Source organism: Xenopus laevis, chromosome 3S, assembly GCF_017654675.1.
Source record: "Xenopus laevis strain J_2021 chromosome 3S, Xenopus_laevis_v10.1, whole genome shotgun sequence".
Classification (NCBI taxonomy): domain Eukaryota; kingdom Metazoa; phylum Chordata; class Amphibia; order Anura; family Pipidae; genus Xenopus; species Xenopus laevis.
In genome coordinates this window covers 43450735-43472985 of record NC_054376.1, presented here as the reverse complement: position 1 = coordinate 43472985, position 22251 = coordinate 43450735, and the positions used below count along the sequence as shown (strand labels likewise).

Below are 22251 nucleotides of genomic sequence, written 5' to 3'. Positions count from 1 at the left end.
AGTAACTTCTCACTGGTGAACATTCTCTTTGCATTGGTGAATATTCCCATCTTTTTGTAGGTGAAATGTCTCCAGTGAATATTTGCCAATTTACAAAGAGCACAAAAGTAAATTTTTGACTTTCAAAAATATTTCTGGTTCAGAAACTACCATTATATGGAAAAATCACCACATTTCTCCTACAACAGCATACTTACAATTTGTTGTAAAAATACACCTGAAAATTTGAGGGGAATTTTGGCAAGGCATATTAGGGTCATATTTATTAAAGTGGACATTTTTTGCAAATGTTTTTTTTTCAACATTTTACTTGAAAATTTACTGTGAAAATGTACCAGTGTATTTTCCCCATACAATTGTAGGAGATGAAATGGTAGGAGGTGACATGGATAATAAGATGCAAAAGTGGCTGCTTTATCTATGTATAATGGCAGTTCCCCAGCCTAAGCATGGAGAGATTTCTCTTGGCAAAAAATTCATTCTTGTGCTCTTGGCAAATATTAACCTGGAGAAATTCAACCTGGAGAAAATATGTGAATATTCTCAAAAACACCAATGCAAAGATAATTTTGGTGATTATTCAAATTTGAACATTTGTCCTTTAGTAAATATATAGTAAAATGGGAAAATTTGTTAAAAAACTGAATTGCTGGAGCAATTGTGTTCATTTAAAAAGCACTTGTACACAGGGTACAGTTAACCTTTGTACCTAGCAACAGATAGGAACATAGGGCAGGCATTTTCTTGATGTGGGTGTTTATAGGTTTTTTAGAGGAAAGTTTGCAGACTGAAGTGTTTTACTCAATAGGTCTTTACTTTTTGGATTTTTTTAGACATTTGATTTTTTCATTCTGTATTAGGGATGTAGCGAACGTCGGAAAAAAAGTTCGCGAACATCTTGCGTCAAAAATGCGAACGGTTCGCGAACGTAGCGAACCCCATAGACTTCAATGGGAAGGCGAATTTTAAAAGCTAAAAAAGACATTTCTGGCCAGAAAAATGATTTTAAAGTTGTTTAAAGGGTGCAACGACCTGGACAGTGGCATGCCAGAGGGGGATCAAGGGCAAAAATGTATCTGAAAAATACATTGTTGACACAGCGCTGCGTTTTGTGCTGTAAAGGGCAGAAATCACACTACGTCACTCAGGTGATGTTTCTGGACACGGAATGTGAAAAAGCTCACACAGCTAGATGGCAGTTGTTTGAAGAACACACTGGGCAAACAATGCCTACAAGGTCAACGTATACACTACTACAGCAGTGGATACGGAATATATTATTGCTGCTTGAAAAACGTCACTCGGGTGGTGGTTCTGGAGACGATATTATTATTGATATTTAGACAGAATGTGAAAAAGCTCACACAGCTAGATGGCAGTTGTTTGAAGAACACACTGGGCAAATAATGCCTGCAAGTGCACTACTATTGGTGCACTACTATGAAGAACAGCAAACAGCACTGGACACGTTAATGAACAGTAAGATAAGTAAAAAAAAAAATATATGTATATTAAAAAAAAAAAATTACTCGGGTTGGTGCTGCTGAACTACTAGGAGCAGCACAGTAGCACACCAGTCCTACTCCCCAACACAGCTAGACTAATAGCACTGGGCTCTTATAGTAGCAAAGTAAAAAAACAAAAAAGAAAATAAAAGCAGTCCTTACAAGGACTATTGGGTTATTACAGTAGTCAGCAGATGAGATCAGAAGAGATCAGTGCCCACAGCAGCTACACACAAAGCACTGCAGTAGAAGGTAGATTACTAGCCAGCAAAGCTACCTAACCTAAAATGTCCCACAAATCCCTGCAGAGTTCTGTCCCTCCAATACAGAGCAGTATCAAGTAGATTACTAGCCAGCAAACTTACTATCAACTGTCCCTCAAATCACTAAACAGCTCTCTCCCTACACTAGCTCTTCCAAGCACACACAGGCAGAATGAAAAAACGCTGCAGGGCTTCAGTTTATATATGGAAGGGGAGTGGTCCAGGGGGTGTGGTCCAGGAGGGAGAGCTTCCTGATTGGCTGCCATGTATCTGCTGGTCTGGGGTGAGAGGTCAAAAAAAAGCGCCAGCTAAGGCGAACCCAAAATGGCGAACGTCGCGCGACGTTCGCGAACATTCGGCGAGCGCGAACAGTCGATGTTCGCGCGAACAAGTTCGCCGGCGAACAGTCCGCGACATCCCTATTCTGTATGACTCCAATGACTCCAGCCCGAAACCTAAAATGGTAACCCATGGTTAACAAGGTCAGTAGCTCCAAAAAAGGCTACTGTTTTATATTATACTCTGTTTTGTTTAATTGTTTTATATCCCACTTTTAAGGGGGAAAAAATTGACAGTTATTTGGTTTCTGAATTTTTTAAATAAATCTTCAGCATTTGATTTTCATTTCTAAGAATACGTTCTAGAATCTCAGGTTTTCATACATGGCCACCATCTGGGACCTTGTGTGCTATCGTCCCAGGAAAAAAAAAAAGAGCATTTAATCACCAACATGGTCGACATTTTAAAATTAAAATGACTTCCCTGCTGCATCGGTTACCTTTATTGTTCAATCTTTTCTACACAAGATACAATGAACTGCAATACAACCTCTGGAACTTTATTTATGATTCTGTTCCACAAGAAGCTGGTTATAAAGTGAGCTTTTCTCTTTTTACTGCTTTTCCAATTTTTATTGAAAGTCGCAATTAAACTCGGACAAATTTATTTTATGGTCTTTTAAAAGTCCACTATCTCTTCGATTGGAAAAGACAGTTATTAAACACTGTGAGAATCATTTTCAGAGAAAAGTATTAGAGTAAAACAGAAACATACTGACTAGCCCAGTGCCATTTTGAACCCAACACAAATTTCTGTAGTTACCTTGCATTTTATTCTAGGAGATCAAGTCTTGTGCTTGTTCTTATGCATTCACATTCACTGCTAATGAAATGGTACAGTACTGGCTAATAAATTCACTTCATCTATATGACATTTTTACAGTTATCATTATGAAAATGCAGTAAAAATGTCAGTCAGACATAAACTTTAAGCATGCCTAGATCAATGCTAACTTTTACGGTGTTTACTGCTGATGAGAAACTGCCCTGTTTCACTTCATTGAAAAATTGGGGAAACATGTGCGAAATGCATTGTAGTTGATAGGCCATGTTTTTTTTTTCTTTCTACAAATTCACTGAAGTCAATGGGATGGCAAAATTACATTATGTTTTGAGATATTTTTTTGTCAGGGCCAGTCCAGACAGTGCCCTGGGGTTTTTTTAAGTGAAACTGCCCTGTTTCATTTTGCAATAAAATTAACAAAACTGCAGAGAAATTTGTGAAATGAATTGGAGTCAGTTTGGAATTTCTGTTGTGTTTTTTCTTACAACAAACGCATCAGAGTCAATGGGAATTTTTTCTTGTATTTTCTCTTACTACAAAAGCATCAGAATCAATGGCCTTTTTTTGTAATGTTTTCCTTGCTACAAATGCATTAATGTAAACATTTCATGTGCCAAATGCACTTGATTACATTTTAATACATTAATACAGTGTCTCCTCCCCACCATATTTCCAGTTGAAATCTGATTGGACATGTGATTAGCAACATCATTTTTCAGGTGTGCACACACAGTGGCAAGTGTCTCACAGGAGACCCTTCTTCTTTAATCAGACAACAAACGGGAAATGTACCTTCATATTAACTTTTGCTATCGTTTTGAATGATTAGCATTCCTATCCTGACTTTTTATAACTTATAACTGAAAATGGATTCTGGTTGTTGGGGTTAGAGAGTGACGATGAGACTTCTGGGTTTTTCCAGGCCTTCTTCTATTCATCTTTCATATTTATTTCAAAACTGTATACCTGTTATTAGGGTTATTATCCGTTGGCAACCAGATTATAGTTTAAATTCTAATCCTAAAACTCTGACAAACAATCATGTAAATTATTCAAAATTTTAAATTCTGTTGTTTACAACATACTATGAGGTAATATTAACATACTAAATGGCAATATTCAAATGAATAACCCCAAAAAATGAATTGTAGATAACAATGCATTGCTATGGTTTCAAGTTTAATAAAATATTGTATGTGCAAATGGTAACTATATTTATATTGTTTAATAGCAGCTAAAGTCTTCTTCGCTAATAAAAAAAAAAATACTAATCAGGGCAATTCTACAAGTATGCGCTGCTGTAAGTATTTCACCCAAGGACAGGATCCTGTAATTCAGAAAAGATAATTTCATGTCCTTGAATATAAAAATCTTAGAACCTGAAATAAAACATGCATTTCTGAATTTCTTCAAAGTTATGATTTCCATATGACAGATTAAATCTCCATATTTATAAAGGGCTTTAAAATTCTCTTGCGCCTTATGTTCACTTTCTTGTGAAAGTGGTGTAGGTGTTCTGTGAACATCTTTAATATATGAAATAGGAATCAGCATACAAAAGAATAGCCTTAATAAAAGTATGAAATAAGACTTCTTTGTAGGCGTGGGGATTTTATAAATCCGGTTAGGATGAAATATTGAGTTCAACCTATCTATTCAACAGAAAGATATTTGATTTGGAAGTGAAACAATTGGCTCTTTTTCTGCTGAAACTATTGACAAACAAAATGATCTTCTTTTGAAGGGCAACTAATGAATTTGTTTTCTCAAAGGAAAATATTGTCCTGGCAGATAAACAAAATCAATGCCGTAACGCTCAGTAGTAACACACAGGGATGTTCTTACTAAACAAACAAACTGTAAAATATGTATTAGCACAACAGAGTGTATAAATTATTTATGACTGCCATTTTGTTACTGCCTGTTTGGTTGGTGTAATAGGTGGATGCTAGAAATGTATTTGGAATTATGGGTCATTGCAAATCAAAAAAGAGGAGGTGGTATTGATCTTTAAATTACAGGTATTGGATACCATGTTGGTCATTTACTACGTGCAAGTCGGGGGGCAAAGTGCCTAAAAAGCAGCCCTGTACTTTCAGTAGGCCTCTGTGCTCCAAACCTTGCAATAATTGTGCAAAATGAAAATAAAAATACAGTTCAACATGCAAAAAAAGTAAAATTTGCCCAATCTGAACTGGAGCACAAATGTCAGTGTTTGTCCCATGAGTACTGTCATGCCACCCCCTCCTGCAACCTACCCTTCCACTAACTTGCACATGTTAGGAATGACTGACTGACACAGGCTGCAATCGAAAACTGCACTTACAGTGTTCCGGTTAAATGCTCTGAAATGCTCTGAACCTAGTACTGGTATTACTGCAAGTAAAATATCCCTCTAATATCATTAAGGTATATAAAGTCTTGGTACCCAAAGCTTGCCAGATATGGGGTTTTACTGGAATACATCTATATATTTATATATATATATATATATATATATATATATATATATATATATATATATATATATTTATATATATATATATACACACAACAGTGGTGGTCTAGTTCTACATAAGGCTATGCCTGCACTCTACAAGGTCCACTCTTCCACACTTATCAGAAGCAGAAGAAAACTGAAGAGAGCTATTAAGGGCTTTGCACAAAGATCTCCAAAACTTAGAAACAAATTGGAAACCTCTATCGGACACAATTTCAACCAGAAATCCATGAAGATGAAAGCTATGTTGAATGAAAAATTTAGAAAATTCCACAGCTGAAGGTAGCTTATGTAGAGGTATAAAATTTGCCATCTTACTGAATCTATCCACCACCACCCAGATGACTGTGTGCCCCAGGGAAACAGGTAGGTCCACGATAAAGTCTATGGCTAAATGGGTCCAGGGTTGAGAGGGTATGGGTAAGGGCTGGAGTAATCCTTTGGGAGGAGAGTGTCCTGACTTAGATGCAGCACATACAGTAAAGGATGACACAAAGTCTTTTACATCTTTCCGAAAGGAAGGCCACCAGACAAGGCAAGATAGAAGCTCTGTCGTCTTTCAAATTCCGGGATGACCAGCCTGTTTGGCATTATGAGATTGACTGAGGACAGTGCGACAGAGTTCTGGAGGCACATACACCACCCCCATGGTAGTATTAGAGGGTGCCGAAGATTGTGCTGACAACTTTGATGCCATGGAAGGCAATAAGGCAGCTACAATTTTAGCTGGGGGCAAAATGGGTTTTGTGTCTTTCATGCAGGGATCTTCGGGAATAAAGTTTCTAGAAAGTGCATCCACTTTTTTATTTCTAGAGCCCGGACAGAAAGTTATAATGAAATTGAAATGGGAAAAGAAGAGCCACTGAGCCTGTCTGGGATTTAAACATTTGAGTGCTTGAATATATTCCAAATTCTTGTGATCGGTGAAGATTGTTACCGGAACAGTTGAGCCTTCTAATAAACGTCTCCATTCCTCTAGGGCTAATTTGACAACCAGAAGTTCCCAATTTCCCACATCGTAATTCTGTTCAGAAGAAGAGATTTTTTTGTAAAAGAAGGCACAGGGGTGTAACTTCCCATTACATGCTAGCCTCTGAGATAGAACTTCAATGAAGAATGGAAGAAGAGGGTCGGGTGTCTGAGAATTGGAGCAGAGAAAAACGATTCTTTCAAAGTCTAAAAGGCTTCCAAGGCTTGTGGGGACCAACAGTTAAGTTTCCCCCCCCCCCTTTACAGATTAGAGTCAGAATTGGGGCAATTCGAGATGAGAAGCCTTTGATGAATTGTCTGTAGTAATTGTTGAAGCCAATAAATCTCTGTATGGATTTTGTACTGGTAGGAAGGGGCAAATCTTGTATTGCAAAGATTTTAGCTGGGTCCATCTCGAAGCCTCTTTGGGAAATGCTATACCCCAAAAAAGGAATCTTGGGGGTTTCGAAGGTACACTTTTCTAACTTGGCAAAAAGAGCATTCCTTCTTAACTGGGAGAGGACTTTGCATACTTGGAACTGGTGTTCCTTCAACATCTTGGAAAAGATTAGGATGTCATCCAAGTAGACTACAACACTTTTATCAGATCTCGAAAAAAATCATTGACAAACTCTTGGAAAACTGCGGGCACGTTGCAGAGCCCAAAAGGCATTCGAGGTACTCATAGTGCTCATAGCGAGTGTTGAAAGCAGTTTTCCACTCGTCACCTTCACGGATTCGAATCAGGTTATATGCCCCTGAAGAGCCATCTTTGTGAATAAAAATTGTGGTCAAACAATTCCTAATTGTTTATTTAAGCTCCAATAGTCAATGCAGGGTTGTAAACTGCCATCTTTTTTTTTTTTCAATGAAGCATCACCCACTCCAGCAGTTGACGAAGAGGGATGGATGAACCCTCTTTGGAGATTTTCCTGGATATACTCCTTCATAGCTTTTGTTTCAGAAGGAGATAGTGGATATAGACGACCCCAAGGAGGCATTGTGCCAGGAAGGCGTTCAATGGGGCAATCGTACGATCGGTGAGGAGGAAGAGTCTTTTGCTGAATACGTCAGAGAAATCTTGATAAGCGGGGAGAAGGAAGATTCACGGCAACAGAAGACAATTTCAGTTCTGTTGGCAGAAGGGGCTTCAACAGGTTATCTGAGCTGCAGACCAATCAATGGCTGGATTGGGCAGTCCTAGAACCGCTGTTATGGAGGGGCAGTTGATGAGAAGAAATTAAAGTCTATCAGTGTGAAGGGTGCCCACTTTGAACATAACTCCAGTGAAGACTTGGAGATGAGGGCAGAAGATAATGGTCTGTCATCGATTGCCAGGACTCGTAGTGGTTCAAACAAGGACTGCAGAGGTATGGCATGCTGTTTTAGCAAATGCTTGATCCAGGAAGTTCCCAGCTGCACTGGAATCAAGGCATGAATATGAATGGTCTTTGAAGAAAGTTGGATCTGTACAGGAAGGAGGAATCTGTGAGTAGCCTGATGGGGAAGAGGATCAATTCCGCCCAGGTGAGTCTCCCCAAACTTGCCTAGGTGTGTAAGTTTCCCTGTTTCACAGGACAATTATGGGTGAAATGAGCTTTGCCTCCGCAGTACAGGCTGGCCGAACGTCTTCTCTGTTTCTCCTGTTCGGAGAGCCAAGCGCCCCCTATTTGCATAGAATCTTCAGTTGAAGTTGGAGAAGAGGAAGAAGTAGAAGATGTGCTGGGAAGTAAGGGCTTCTAGAAATGTGGAACCAGCATAGGTTGAAACCTCTTAGTTCTCTCTTTATCAAACCGATACTCTCTCAGCCAGGTGTCCACCTTTATAGCCAGTGCAATGGGATCATCCAATTGTGTGGGTAAATCACGGGAGACCAGATCATCTTTCAGGCAGGTGGAGAGCCCATGATAGAATGAGCCATGATAGGCTTCATTGTTCCAGCCAGTAGCAGCGGCTAACATACGGAAATCGATGGCGTATTCGATAGCACTACAATTCCCTTGGCGAATCTGTAACAGCCACAAAGAAGCTGAGGCAACCTGGTCAGGGGCATCAAAGATGGTCCGAAAAGCCTGGAGGAAGGCCTTGGCATCCTGAATTAAGGGAGATTCCTTTTCCCACAAAGGAGATGCCTAATCTAGAGCTTTCCCTTACAAACGGGTAATCACATATCCCACTTGCTCAGATGCATACTGAGTAGGTTGCAGTTCAAATTGGATCAGGCACTGATTGACAAATCCTCTGCAAGCCTGTGGGTCTCCAATGTAAAGAGGAGGTGCTGGAATACATGGCTCCAAAGCAGGAACAGAAGCAGCTGGAGGAGGAGCTGCTGAAGGAACTGGCACCTGAGTGGCTGACATGAGCAAAGATCACTTATCCAGAATGGCTTCCAGAGTTCCATAAGTCCAACACAGTTTGTGGAATCCAAAGGGTTGAAGAAGAATAGTCAAGTCCAGGCAAAATATCAATACAGGCAGCAGCAAGGTTTCTTAGTCGATATAACAGGCCGAAGTCAAACACAGGAATCAAGAACAATAGTCAGGAAATCACACACAGGAACACAATAAGTAGAACCTATTATTGGGCAAGGTCTGCAATGTTCTGGCGTCTTATATAGGCCCATTTTCACGCCAAAGGAGCGTGATGATGTCATGCGTCATGTGCTGACTTTGGACACCGACGCTGCGCATTTTGATGTGCTTGCGTCATGACATTTCGCACGTTTTGATGCATTGGCACCAGGATGAGTCACGTGGACCTGGGCACCGATATCTTGTCTATGGCACTGGAAGAAGCTGGAACGCAGGTAAGGAATCCTTACACTGATCTCTTGCCCATGAGTGTAATATGGATTTTAATTGCTCGTGATAATTTTATCATTGCCTATATTTGCCACTACTTGGAAACTTATATAATGTTTAAATTAAATAAGTGCCGATTTATGGTCACTATAAGACATCAGTAAATTATCTGAAAGATATTTGTATCAATTATCTGAATAAATCCTATTCTTTCCCTTTTAAAAAAGACCATATCAAGAGCAGCAGGATCTAAGGTCTATATGCCTCTTTCATAAACTTCCAGAGATTTGCTTCATGTGCTTTATTTTCGAGCACCATCATCATCGCAGCAGGTGGTACATAACACTTTTTTCATTCTTTTTGATTCTAAATCATACAGTAGGATTTACAAAGCATATGAAGCTAAGTCTGTGTTGGTCTGTTGACATGCCTACAGTCTCTAAAAGGTTACCTTGGAAATGGTTTTTCTGTACAGCTAAAACAAATTGTGTGTTGGGGTTTTCCCTTTGCTTTGGTTTTCTTTGTATCTGTATATTGCTTGTTTAAGTCTTGAATTTCTCATGCCATTCTCATTGAAAGTAAAATACTAAAGTATTGTAGCACTCAGATGGAGCATACTTTATAAAGACAGATGCACCTCAGATAACTCATCATCTTCCACTCATCATCCTCAATTTAAGTAGCTGATTTTTCATGTCTGTTTACTCCATCTGTATCTGACATAAACAGGGGTAAGTTACAGTCTGCATTTGCTAACATGTAAATTCCTAAGTAGTGCATTTATCAGAAGCAAAGTCATTAGTCAAACCCTGACTTTACAACACTTTAGCAAGCCTTGAAAAACGTAGCCATTTGATTTTACGGGAAGGGGTAATTTAAATTAGTTAAATTTAATCCAATGTGATAAAAGTCACAAACTTTTCCCAGGTACAGTAACACATAGCAAATAATGTGATCGCTAAACTTTCTTTGCTAAAAAATTCTCACGCTGGCAAATTTCATGCTGGCAACTTCTTTTCTCCATCCAAATGCATTCAATTCAACATTTGTTTTGACTTGCACTGACTTTTTTTGTCTCTGCTAGGGATGGGAGAATTTGACCTGTTTCGTTTCGCCAAAAATTCGCCACTGTTTTTTTTTTGACGCGCATCTTTTTATTTTGACGCATAAAGGCATACAAGTCTATGGGTGTAATTTTTTCGGCGAAAAAAGGCGAAAAAATTCGCCTATCCCTAGTCTCTGCAACTTTTTTGTCCAAAGGCATTAAAAACAATAAACATTTTTTTCTAGCAGTGACTTTTTTTGTCTTGGTAACTTTTTTGCTTTGAAGACTTTTTTGTCTTAGCAACTTTTTTGTCCGAATGCATTATAGTCAATGGATGCGTTCTGCACTCACTACCTGTTACACTGGGGTAGTCTGTAGATTGACGTACAGCTAAACTCCTTCTTTCATTAATCCACTGACACAGGTTATTGGGCTTCAGTTTTATTAACAAAGGGGAAGGTGTGAAACTGAGGAAAGACAAAATGGTAAAGTGCTTAGTAAGGCTGTACAATACATCAAAGTACGAAAAGTACATTAACCATTGTGCAGAATATTTTAAACAACAACCTGTACAAATGTAAAAGGACGAGAGGAATCTGTATATAGCATAAGGTCTAGATACCTTTGCAGTAACTGACATAGCAGTGCCATATGGTGGCTGATTTAAATTTGCACAGAATGTTCAAAACAAAGGAATAATTAAACAAGTACTGGGGATTAGTAATGCCTACCAAAGATGCTACCACAAGGCTGGATTGGATAGGATTATTGCAGATAGGGTACTTGGGTTGTTAATAGTATGAAGATGGCAGCAATACTAATCATTTCCTGGTGTTATATATGGTCACATGGTAAAGTATGTTAACCTAAAAAAGATATTTTTATAACAATGCACATAAACCATCAGTTTAATCACTAGGTGATGCAACACAAACAGTAAAACAATGTTGAAGGCATAACAGGACATTATTTGTTGTGGTGACTTTTGTCTCAGTGACTTTTTTGCTGTGGCAAATTTTTTCGCCAAAAAATTTTGCCACACAAAGATTTGCAGATTGTGAAAAGTGGAATTTCACTGCAAATCCATGCTTGGTGTGAAAATTTGCTCATCACTACTGTTGAGTGGTTGGGAATGGGTGAAAAAGTATTGTGCGTAAAAAAAATGTCACTTTTCAAAAAAAAAAAATGATCTCCAGTAGACTTCAATGCATTTGCCAAATTTTCAAGGAAACATGAGCAGTTGGCTGCTAGAGGGGTAGAAACAGGGATTTTCATAGGATGCTTTTACTATTAGTTATTTGGGTTTGTGGTTTCTAGTCATTTATTTCCCTGTAAGAAAGAAGATGGAGCTCAAACCAGTTCTCAGGAGGTGGTTACATTGAGGGGCACATTTACTAAGGGTCGAATATCGAGGGTTAATTAACCCTCGATATTCGACTATCGAATTAAATCCTTCGACTTCGAATATCGAAGTCGAAGGATTTTCTGCTATTCGTTCAAACGAATGATTCGAAGGATTTTAATCCATCGATCGAACGAAATTCCTTCGATCAAAAAACCTTGGTAAGCCTATGGGGACCTTCTCCATAGGCTAACATTGATGCTCGGTAGGTTTTAGGTGGCGAAGTAGGGGGTCGAAGTTTTTTTTAAAGAAACAGTACTTTGACTATCGAATGGAATTATTAATAAGGTTCTACAACATTGTAGATAAGTAGAATTTCATTTATATATCTATGGAATTTAGCAGGAAATTCACCCAAATGAAAAAAGATTATTAAAGGAATTGTTCAGTGTAAAAATAAAACCTGGGTAAATAGATAGGCTGCGCAAAATAAAAAAATGTTTCTAATATTTAATAATAATACTTAGCCAAAAATGTAATGTATAATGGCTGGAGTGACTGGATGTCTAGCATAATAGCCAGAACACTACTTCCTGCTTTTCAGCTCTCTTGGTTTACACTGACTGGTTACCCTGGTTATCAGGCAGTAACCAATCAGAGCCTTGAGGGGGGGGCCACGTGGATCATATCTGTTGCTTTTGAATCTGAGCTGAATGTTGAGGATCAATTGCAAACTCACTGAACAGTTATGTCCCATGTGGCTCCCCTTCAAGTTGTTGACTTACTAATAGTTATAGAGCTGAAAAGCAGGAAGTAGTGTTCTGGCTATTATATCAGACATCCAGTCACTCCAGTCTTTATACATTACATTTTTGGTTAACTAACTATATTAGAATTTTTTTTTTATTTTGCACAGCCTATTTATTTATCCTGTTTTTATTTTCACAATGAACTGTTCCTTTAATAAATACCCTTCTATCCTAAATGAAGATCATAAATGAAAGGAAAACTTCAATAAGTTACAGTATATAAATGTGTGTAGGAAGGTTAACACCCACTTACGAAGAATGTAAATAAATGATGGCAAACAACATAAGAATATAAATAATACTTCAGGAGTGTATGACACATGTGTCATACAAAATGTTCCTAAAATTTCTGTTACATTATTCTAGGTACAATATGTTCCTTCCAATGTAACTATAAATATGCAGATCTAATGAGTTTTTTGTGGTTTCAGAACAGCCCTGGACAATACATTTTCTCTAGATACAGTATACTTACCTTAGCTGCTCATAATAAGCATCCCCTGCAGGAGTCAAACTAGTATACTTTTATAGAAGAAACAACTCCTAAACTCCTTAGACCTTAGTCTAAGGGGCACATTTACCTAGGGTCGAATATCGAGGGTTAATTAACCCTCGATATTCGACCGTTGAATTAAAATCCTTCGACTTCGAATATCGAAGTCGAAGGATTTTGCGCTATTCCTACGATCGAACGATTGAAGGAATAATCGTTCGATCAAACGATTAAATCCTTCAAATCGAACGATTCGAAGGATTTTAATCCATCAATCAAAGGATATTCCTTCAATCAGGAAATTGTTAGGAAGAGACAGTACTTTGACTATTTAATGGTCGAATAGTCGAACGATTTTTAGTTCGAATTGTTTGATTCGAAGTCGAAGGTCGTAGTCGATGGTCGAAGTAGCCACGTTCGACAATTTGAAATTTGAACTATTTTTCCTCTATTCCTTCACTCGAACTAAATAAATGGGCCCCATAAAGTCAAGAAAATGGTCTAATATACTTTTTATGCCTGCGTCAGTCAAACTTTTTTTCAGTGCTGAAAGTTGGCAATGCCGTGTTTCCAAACTTATGAACACCAGTATAACCTTATTTTATCATGATGTTCCGTCAGGCAAAATACAATTAATTCTCCAGTTTAATGCTAAAGCAGTAAGAGGAAATGTTATAAAATTTGCAAAAAACAAAAACAAATTTGCACCCAAGTAAGAATAGTTTGCACGTCGCAATGTAATATTCTTCATTAGACTTTTATTGCATTATGAATCTTAATGGAGCATTGCAAACACTGGTGTTTCAGGGGCTGCTGCTGTCTGAGGCAACAGCCCCGATGCCACCCCTCCTCCCACTCCGTGCTTTCAACTTTTCAACTACCCCAGGGGGAGCCGCATAGCTAGTGCAGAGTGTGCTATTGTACTCGCTGCACTAGCAGAGCCGGATTTCCATATTACAAAATGGAAATTCAGCTCTTAAAGTTAGAAGAGGCGGCTTTTTGCTGACCCTGGTAACTGGCCACTCCATGCCGCATGAGGCAAGGAGTGGCCATGATTGCGAACCTTTAACACCTGCTTAAAGACGGTGTAAACTTTTGGAGCAAATGTAACAACTTTTTCATTGAGAAGTTTTGTTCCATACACTGCACATTATCGCAAACTATAACATTTGCAATGACAAAATTGTTCAGTTTGCGAATGATTTTTGATAATGGCATTATATTTTATATAATAATATAGATGGTGATTTCCCCGTGTGTGCATAAAAGAGACTCTAAAGGGGGAATTTAATATATACCATTTTTTTGTGACAACATATTTAACAAAACTGCAGAGCAGCTGTTAAGCGTTCACAATGAAGATTAGCAATGCAATAAAAGCCTAATGAAGAATATTTCATTCTGCCAGGCAAATTTTTATTCGCAAAGTTTTACTCTTCTCAAATTGTATTACAATTCCCTCTAAGAGAGTTGATAATGGGCACCACATGCTTTTACATGCATGTCACCTCTGCAGTGTTATACTTGATAAGGAGCAATATACCCTCACGGTAAAGGTAAATTAAACTGGCTTTGCACTTTTTTTTGTTTAAACAATAAAAAAAACAGAGGATGCAAGTTTTAAAACACACATTGTATATGAAGAATTTTGAGTGCAGAGATAAGAATATGTTCTCAGGTGATAGTTTTGCTAATGCTGACAAAGGCTATTTGTTTAATGTAAGAAATGCACAAAGCACAATACAAAACAATTTCAATCTGCTCATTTTCAGGGAAATGGGTTTATGATGGGTGAAATGCATAAAAATGTGCTGACGGAGTCATAAAAGGAATTGTTGTTTGATTTATTAAGAGGAATGAGTTGGTAATATCTCATTGAGTTTTATTTTATTTTTGAAGAGTTGTCTATGAAATATTCCTGCTGCATCTTGTTAGGAGGTCTGTAGTGATCCCTGGGATGCCTGCAGATTGATGATGTTCAAGTACTATAAAACAACACGCTATATCACCTTGAGAAAAACCCTCCCTTTTGTACTAGAATCCCATTAACTGAGATTAAACTATCAAGTAGCCATACCAAATATAAGGCTTGTATAATAAACTTGGATGCAAATTACCATACATTTTTTGCACAATGCATGGGGTTTTGCCCAAAGTTCCAGCATAAAGGAGGACACATTGCAGGTTGTGTGCAGTGTGGCAATGTGTGTGCTTTTTGTGAATTGTGCGTAATTTGCTGCAAACAAGGGAATGCCATCACTTCAGGTGTTAATGCATATATTATTAACATCACCATTAGTGCCCGATTTGGTTGTCAAAAGTCAATTGCAACCATTGAAGCAAATTGCTCTGGGAACCCTAAAAATACTACCATGTCCTCACTGGTGGTGATCTCAGAGTTACCTTGAATCAATGTACAGAATTGTCCTTAATTAATCTGAGAACAGTTGGTCAGAATTTTGGTGCTGACACAGCTTATAAGAAGTGGGCATGGGTGCAAGTACCTTTTTGAATGGGGCATATTTATCAATGGGGGCGAATTTGAATGCATGTGAATTTCTATTAAATCTCTCTAAAATTTCTAATACATCTAATAAATTTGAATGTACTCACAATTCGACAGGGAGGTTATTTATGACAAAATGTGATCATCTAAAATTCGATTGAATGGGAATGACTCCAAAATTTGATTTGCATTCGATTCTAATACAAACAAACAATCAAATTTTCCCCAAAAATATTCGAATCAGAACTGTTTCCATAAATCTCTCATTCTAATTTACATTCAAATTGGGGGATTAAACTTCAAATGTGTGAATTTTGACATAAAAAAAATGTAAAATTCTAATTTAAATTTACTTTTCCACCCATAATAAATGTTCCCCTATGTGTGCTCAGTTTCAAAAAGTTGAAAAGTCAAGGTTAAATACATTTTTTTGTTTTGTAATTGAGCTTGGTACTTTTTTTTTTTTTTAAATTCTAGCAAAACCACAGAAAAATTCTTAAAATTGTACAATTTTGGCATGATGTTGCTGAAAGCAATGGCCATTTTTTTCACCCAATTTTTTCTGCCTCAAATTGGGAATTTTCCCTATGTTATTTCTTGCACCAAACTCTCTGGAGTCAATGGGTGTTTCTTCTTGTGTTTTTCTTGCACCATTGCAATAACCCGTAGCATTCAATTAGAAATTACTTTTGAAATTACTACACGTTAGAAAATGTGTATTAGTAAATTAACCCAGCTAAATCAGACTTCTCACCTAATTGAGAGGTTTTTATTTAGCATACAAACTGATTACATAAAGGATCCAGATAATGATAACAAGATGTCTAAACATACTAAGAATTTAGTATTAAAATCCAATGAAATTTAAATTATTAAGTGATTGTTAGCAAAACCATCATGTTGCATATCTTTAACACTGTTATTTGACACGGATTATATATATATAGAGAGAGATTTTGATCACTTTCATTGGAGCTATATGGCACCAATCATCATTATTAATTGTAGTGGCTAAATGCACAGGTGACCACACTACGGATCCTTTTTTATTACTAATAACAAGAAATAATATAATTAGGCCAAGACCTCTGAGACCTATGAATAGTTCATTGCGCATTTTCAGGTTGTAATGGTATGAGGGCTAGTCATGCAACTTCTCTTTGGTGCCAATAGAGACTAATCCTCATCATTTTATTACTGTTAAGTAGTGATGATCAAAACATGTTATGTTTCATAGGTCAAGAAGTTTTTGTATTGTAATTATAGCTAATCAGTCTAACAAATGCATTTCTGCACAGAACATATGGTCTAATGTGTACAATTTCAGCAGAACTGACATAGCATTTATTTAATGCAGAGGGAAAAAGAGAGAATGAAAGAAAGAAATCTGTTCCTTTTAGAAATTAACTGTTATAATGTCAATCCATAAATCAAAAATCAAATAAAAAAATCAGATCAGTTTTCCATATCAGCTATGGTCTTCATACATTTAGGGGGGCGATTCACTAACTTCGAGTGAAGAATTCAAAGTAAAAAAACTTCGAATTTCGAAGTGTTTTTTGGACTACTCCGACCATCGAATGGGCTACTTCGACCTTCGACTACGACTACTACTTCAAAACGAAGGATCCGAACTAAAAATCGTTCGACTATTCGACCATTTGATAGTCGAAGTACTGTCTCTTTAAGAAAAAACTTCTAATATAGCTTTTAGAAGCTACCGAACTCAATGTTAGCCTATGGGGAAGGTCCCCATAGGCTTTCCTAAGTTTTTTTGATCGAAGGATATTCCTTCGATCGTTGGATTAAAATCCTTCGAATCGTTCAATTCGAAGGATTTTATCGTTCGATCGAAGTAATAATCCTTCGATCGTTTGATCAAACTATTTGCGCTAAAATCCTTCGACTTCGATATTCGAAGTCGAAGGATTTTAATTCCCAGTCGAATATCGAGGGTTAATTAACCCTCGATATTCGACCCTTGGTGAATCGGCCCCTTAGAGAGGGCTTAGTACCACTAACATAAAGATTAGTTACTAGTTAGGCCTATTTAGTTTTGAGTTTTAAATATTTTTTCTGAAATTCAAGAAAATCCTTATGATAAAATGGGATTGATCCTAATTTTTTTTTGCAATTATGAAATAATCTCAAATTTCACAATCAAATTTAGAAAGGAACTTGAAATAAAAAGTATTAAATCTGTCTCCCCTTGTAGGCTTCAATTTACGTCCAAAAGGTGCTACTCAGTAAGCTGTGAAATATTTTGTCTAAATATACTGGCCTTCAGATTTAATATTCATGAATAAGTACTATAGAATCCCTGATTTTGCCATAATACTTTTTTCTTTAATATCATGCTATTAAAAACAACACTGGATTATCTTATTTTGAAGGTAGAATGGTAGAAAACATTTCACATTTTCTAATACAATTTCAATGGAATGTACCTCAAGTGCCACTTTAGAGAGAAAAAGACAAGAAATCTTTCACTTAATATTCGAACATCTTTTCGAATATCTTTTCCAAGTACTGGTAAAATCACATAGAACCTTATGATGTATAATGTATATTTGCACAGTACCCTCGCCAACCCATCATTAGGTTCCAATATATTTCACATTGATATTTGTTTAATATATTCATGATACTTATATTTTGTTTGCGTTGTGTTAGGGATTTGTGTTTCAAAATCTTTGCTAAAGCTTTTAAGGATCAAAAGTAATTAAGTTAGCCTGGCTGCAAATATAGATTGATGTGTATTCATTAATATACATCCACAAGGGCTAAATTTAAAAAAACATTAATTTTGATGTTTAGGGTTTCAGATACAAAACAAATACGATACTGATGTTATTCCAATATTTAAAAAGGGATTACGATCTCAGCCTGGCAATTATAAGCCAGTAAATTTGACATCTGTGGTGGGCGAATTATTTGAAGGCTTGTTAAGGGATTACATTCAAAATTTTGTCCTAGTGAATGACATTATGAGCAGCAATCAGTGTGGCTTTATTAGGGATAGGTCATGTTAGACAAATTTGATTGCTTTTTATAATGAGGTAAGTAAGATGCTGGACAGTTTGGGGGCAGTAGATGTGATCTATTTGGATTTTGTCAAAGCATTTGATACTGTGCCCCACAAATGACTGCTTTCTAAACTAAGGTCTGTTGGCCTTAATGAAGTCGTTTGCATGTGGATAGGAAACTGGCTACTGGATCAGGTACAGAGGGTGGTTGTTAATGGGACATTCTCTACTTGGAGTAAGGTTCTTAGTGGGGTCCCTCAGGGCTCGGTATTGGGTCCACTTTTATTTAACTTGTTCATTAATAACTTAGGGGAGGGTGTTGTAAGTAATGTATCAGTGTTTGCAGATGACACAAAACTATCCAGCCCAATTAATTCCATCCAGGATGTGACATCCTTGCAACAGGATCTTGACAAACTGGCAATCTGGGCAGCAAAGTGGCAAATGAGATTCAATGTTGATAAATGTAAAGTCATGCACCTTGGATGTAAAAATATCCAAGCCACTTATACCCTTAATGGGACTGCATTAGGCAAATCCATTATGAAAAATTACCTTGGAGTCCTTGTAGATGATAAACTTGGCTGTAGCAAGCAATGTCAGTCAGCAGCATCAAGGGCAAATAAGGTCTTGAGCTGTATTAAAAGGGGCATAGAGTCAAGGGAGGAGGGGTCATTCTTCCACTGTATAGAGCACTTGTAAGGCACCATTTAGAATATGCCTTACAGTTTTGGTCTTCATCACTCAAACAGGACATTATTGAATTAGAGAGGGTACAGAGAAGGGCAACTAAGCTGGTAAATGGTATGGAAAATCTTAGCTATGAAAGACTGGCCAAATTGGGGATATTCACTCTGGAGAAGAAGGGGTGATATGATAACTATGTATAAATATATAAGGGGATCATATAATAATCTCTCTAATGCTTTATTTACCAGTAGGTCTTTCCAGCTGACACAAGGTCACCCATTCTGATTAGAAGAAAAGAGGTTCCACCTAAATATTCGGAAGGGGTTTTTTACAGTGAGAGCTGTGAAGATGTGGAATTCTCTCCCTGAATCAGTTGTACTGGCTGATACATTAGATAGCTTTAAGAAGGAGTTGGATGGCTTTTTAGCAAGTGAGGGAATACAGGGTTATGGGAGATAGCTCATAGTACAAGTTGATCCAGGGACTAGTCCGATTGCCATCTTTGAGTCAGGAAGGAATTTTTTCCCTCTCTGAGGCAAATTGGAAAGGCTTCAGATGGGTTTTTTTGCCTTCCTCTGGATCAACTAGCAGTTAGGCAGATTAAAAAAAAACTAAAAGGTTGAACTGGTGGAGTATGTGCCACTTCTACAAGGATCTTCTTGTTCAGCGCTTATAAAATCCCCTTATTTTCAACAATTGAGATTCGCTGTCCATTAAATCTTCCAGCTGTAAATTATGTAATAGACTAATGGATCGCGATCTCTATGTCACAGAAAAAATAATAAGCAAAGTTCTGTATAGCCAGTTTCTTCTGTAACTAGCCCACATTTTTCTGCTGCACAATACAACAGGGAGTAGGTTTTGGCAATTGGAAACCAAAAGTTCTATGTAAAATGTTCATGTCAACAAGGAAAGTTATAAGGTTACTTAAAAATATTTTGAATAGTATGTTGAAACACAGAGAATTTCTCACTACACTTTCGAAGGGCAGGAAAATCAAGTGCATGTTGCTGCTTAAGTGGATATTCATGAACTATTTCTGTGAACACAGAACTATTAATCAGACTGGGCTAGTATTTTAAATAAAGTTTAAACAAGTGTTAATGTGATGAACAAAGTTTTGGCCTTTTATAATATTCCATGTACAGTATATTTACATATTCATAATTATTTTATAATCCTTAAAAGCTTATGATGATCCCCTTCCTACTTTGACTGTCACCAGTATGGGCATGGTCAATGCCATGATATAATCCACAAAATGTATGCAGTCTTTAGATCTTCGCACTCTGTATTTGGAACTACAACAACCAATGCAATAAAACAATGCCATCTTTCAGTGGCATTGTAGTCAAGAGGGTTGGGTGGCTACATATGGAACTGCCATATGGAAGGCAGTAAGGACAGGACTGGCCTCCACATGGCAATGCTATGCTCTGCACTTCGTGCTGTTTTTTTTAATTGGGCTCAAGCTGCAGAGTGCCGACAAACCCCTGTGCTTTTGCACTTCTTAGTACTCTGGTACTTGAACTCCACCCAGGGTCATCATAAATTGTTTGAGTTTTGTAAGAATATGTACTACTGGTACGGGGCTTAAACATGGTTATACTGTACATGTGATTCATATCTGCTTGCTACATTGTATAGAAAATAAATAATAATACATTTATAAAAAATAAATTGTCCTTTCAATTTCATAAGAATGCCAGCATCCAGTGAATAATGTTTCGATTTTTTTTTTCCTGTACCCAAACACATGAACTGTATTTTGTGATTTCAGAGCTCATGGACCTGATGCCATGATCCTTGTAGATGGTCAGCCTCGGCAAACTAAAGGAGAACTGGGTCTGTCACAAATGCTCCACATTGCTACACAGATTGCTTCTGGAATGGTCTATCTTGCATCGCAACATTTCGTTCACCGAGACTTGGCCACGAGAAACTGCTTAGTAGGGGCAAATCTGCGTGTCAAGATTGGAGACTTTGGAATGTCCCGTGATGTGTATAGCACAGACTATTACAGGGTAAATGTAAGCTAGTAGATCTATTTATTTTACTCTTTATAGTAACATATATTTTCCTCCTCTTAAAGGAGAACTAAAGTATAACTAAAGAAGTAGGCTAGAAATGTTGTTCATTATTTTTTAGGCTTCTGTACCAGCCAAAGGCAACCACAGGCCTTTAGCAGGTAAATCTGCCTCCAAAATGCCCCAGTAGCTCCCCATTTTCTTTACTGCTGATTCACTGCACATGCGTTCTATTGTCGATAACTGAGCTTAGGGACCGACTCAAAATATACACTACATATATATACAGTATATGTTTATGTGCATATAAATGTTACAGTATGAGGTTGTTTTGTAATTAATACATATAGTTACTACATGGCAGCACATAAACCAGTGCAATTAGCATCAGAATGTAATAATCAGTCTTGTAGCATCAGCTTATATTACAGACAAACCTCATTTTCTGCTTGATCATTTGTGACGACCCCTAAGCTTAGCTTCTCAGCTACTCGGAATCACCAATTCCAGCACAAACAAAATAACAGACAGACAAACATGCAGAAAAACAGAATTACCATCAGAGCTGGTTATTTTTAAAGAGTGAGCAGCTAGGCAAAGGTTGCAAACCCTTCAAAAGTTGTATTAGACCCAACTGTCAATCAAAAACTGACTCTGTCTACGGTAGCGAAATTTTAAATGATTATATTTACTAAGTTTCTTATTTTAGAGTTTATAGATTAAGTTTATATTACATTTTAACTTGTATGATAGGTCCCCTTTAACGCTTCTTCTTAATAAAATTGTACAAAGTGAATCTTTCAGTTGATTATTCCCAGAATAGTCTGTTAGACTTTCATCGTATAGTCTGTTGGATGGGGTTTCTGTTCCTTCCTCTAGTTACTTGGTGCTCACAATTACTGCAGCTCAGTGTTGGAACACAGGCTCCTTTCCAGCTACTTACATGCACAAGGTAGTCTCCTGGGCCTCACACCCTCCTCCAGCACAAGGAGGTCTCCAGGGAGGCACTGAGGTGTAATCCCACAACCTATTTATTTGCTGCTCACTTGCAGCCTAATCAGGCAGCAACCTATTGCTGGGCAGCTGAAAACATTAAATGTTGTATGGAATGGAGGGCCCATCTTGCTCTCATCCATTCACTCCAGGGACCTAT

General features: G+C 37.4%; 1 protein-coding gene across 3 annotated transcripts in view; it reads left to right on the top strand.

The window, feature by feature from the left end:
- LOC108712840 (NT-3 growth factor receptor) overlaps positions 1-22251 on the top strand; it is a 399826-nt gene that overhangs the window by 357753 nt on the left and 19822 nt on the right. For 2 of the 3 annotated variants that reach the window (XM_041588223.1, XM_041588222.1), the window contains exon 15: positions 20852-21101. In XM_041588223.1, the coding sequence (XP_041444157.1) occupies positions 20852-21101 (250 nt within the window). The remainder of the gene's footprint in view (positions 1-20851; positions 21102-22251) is intronic. The other variant, XM_041588224.1, reaches the window with a different exon arrangement.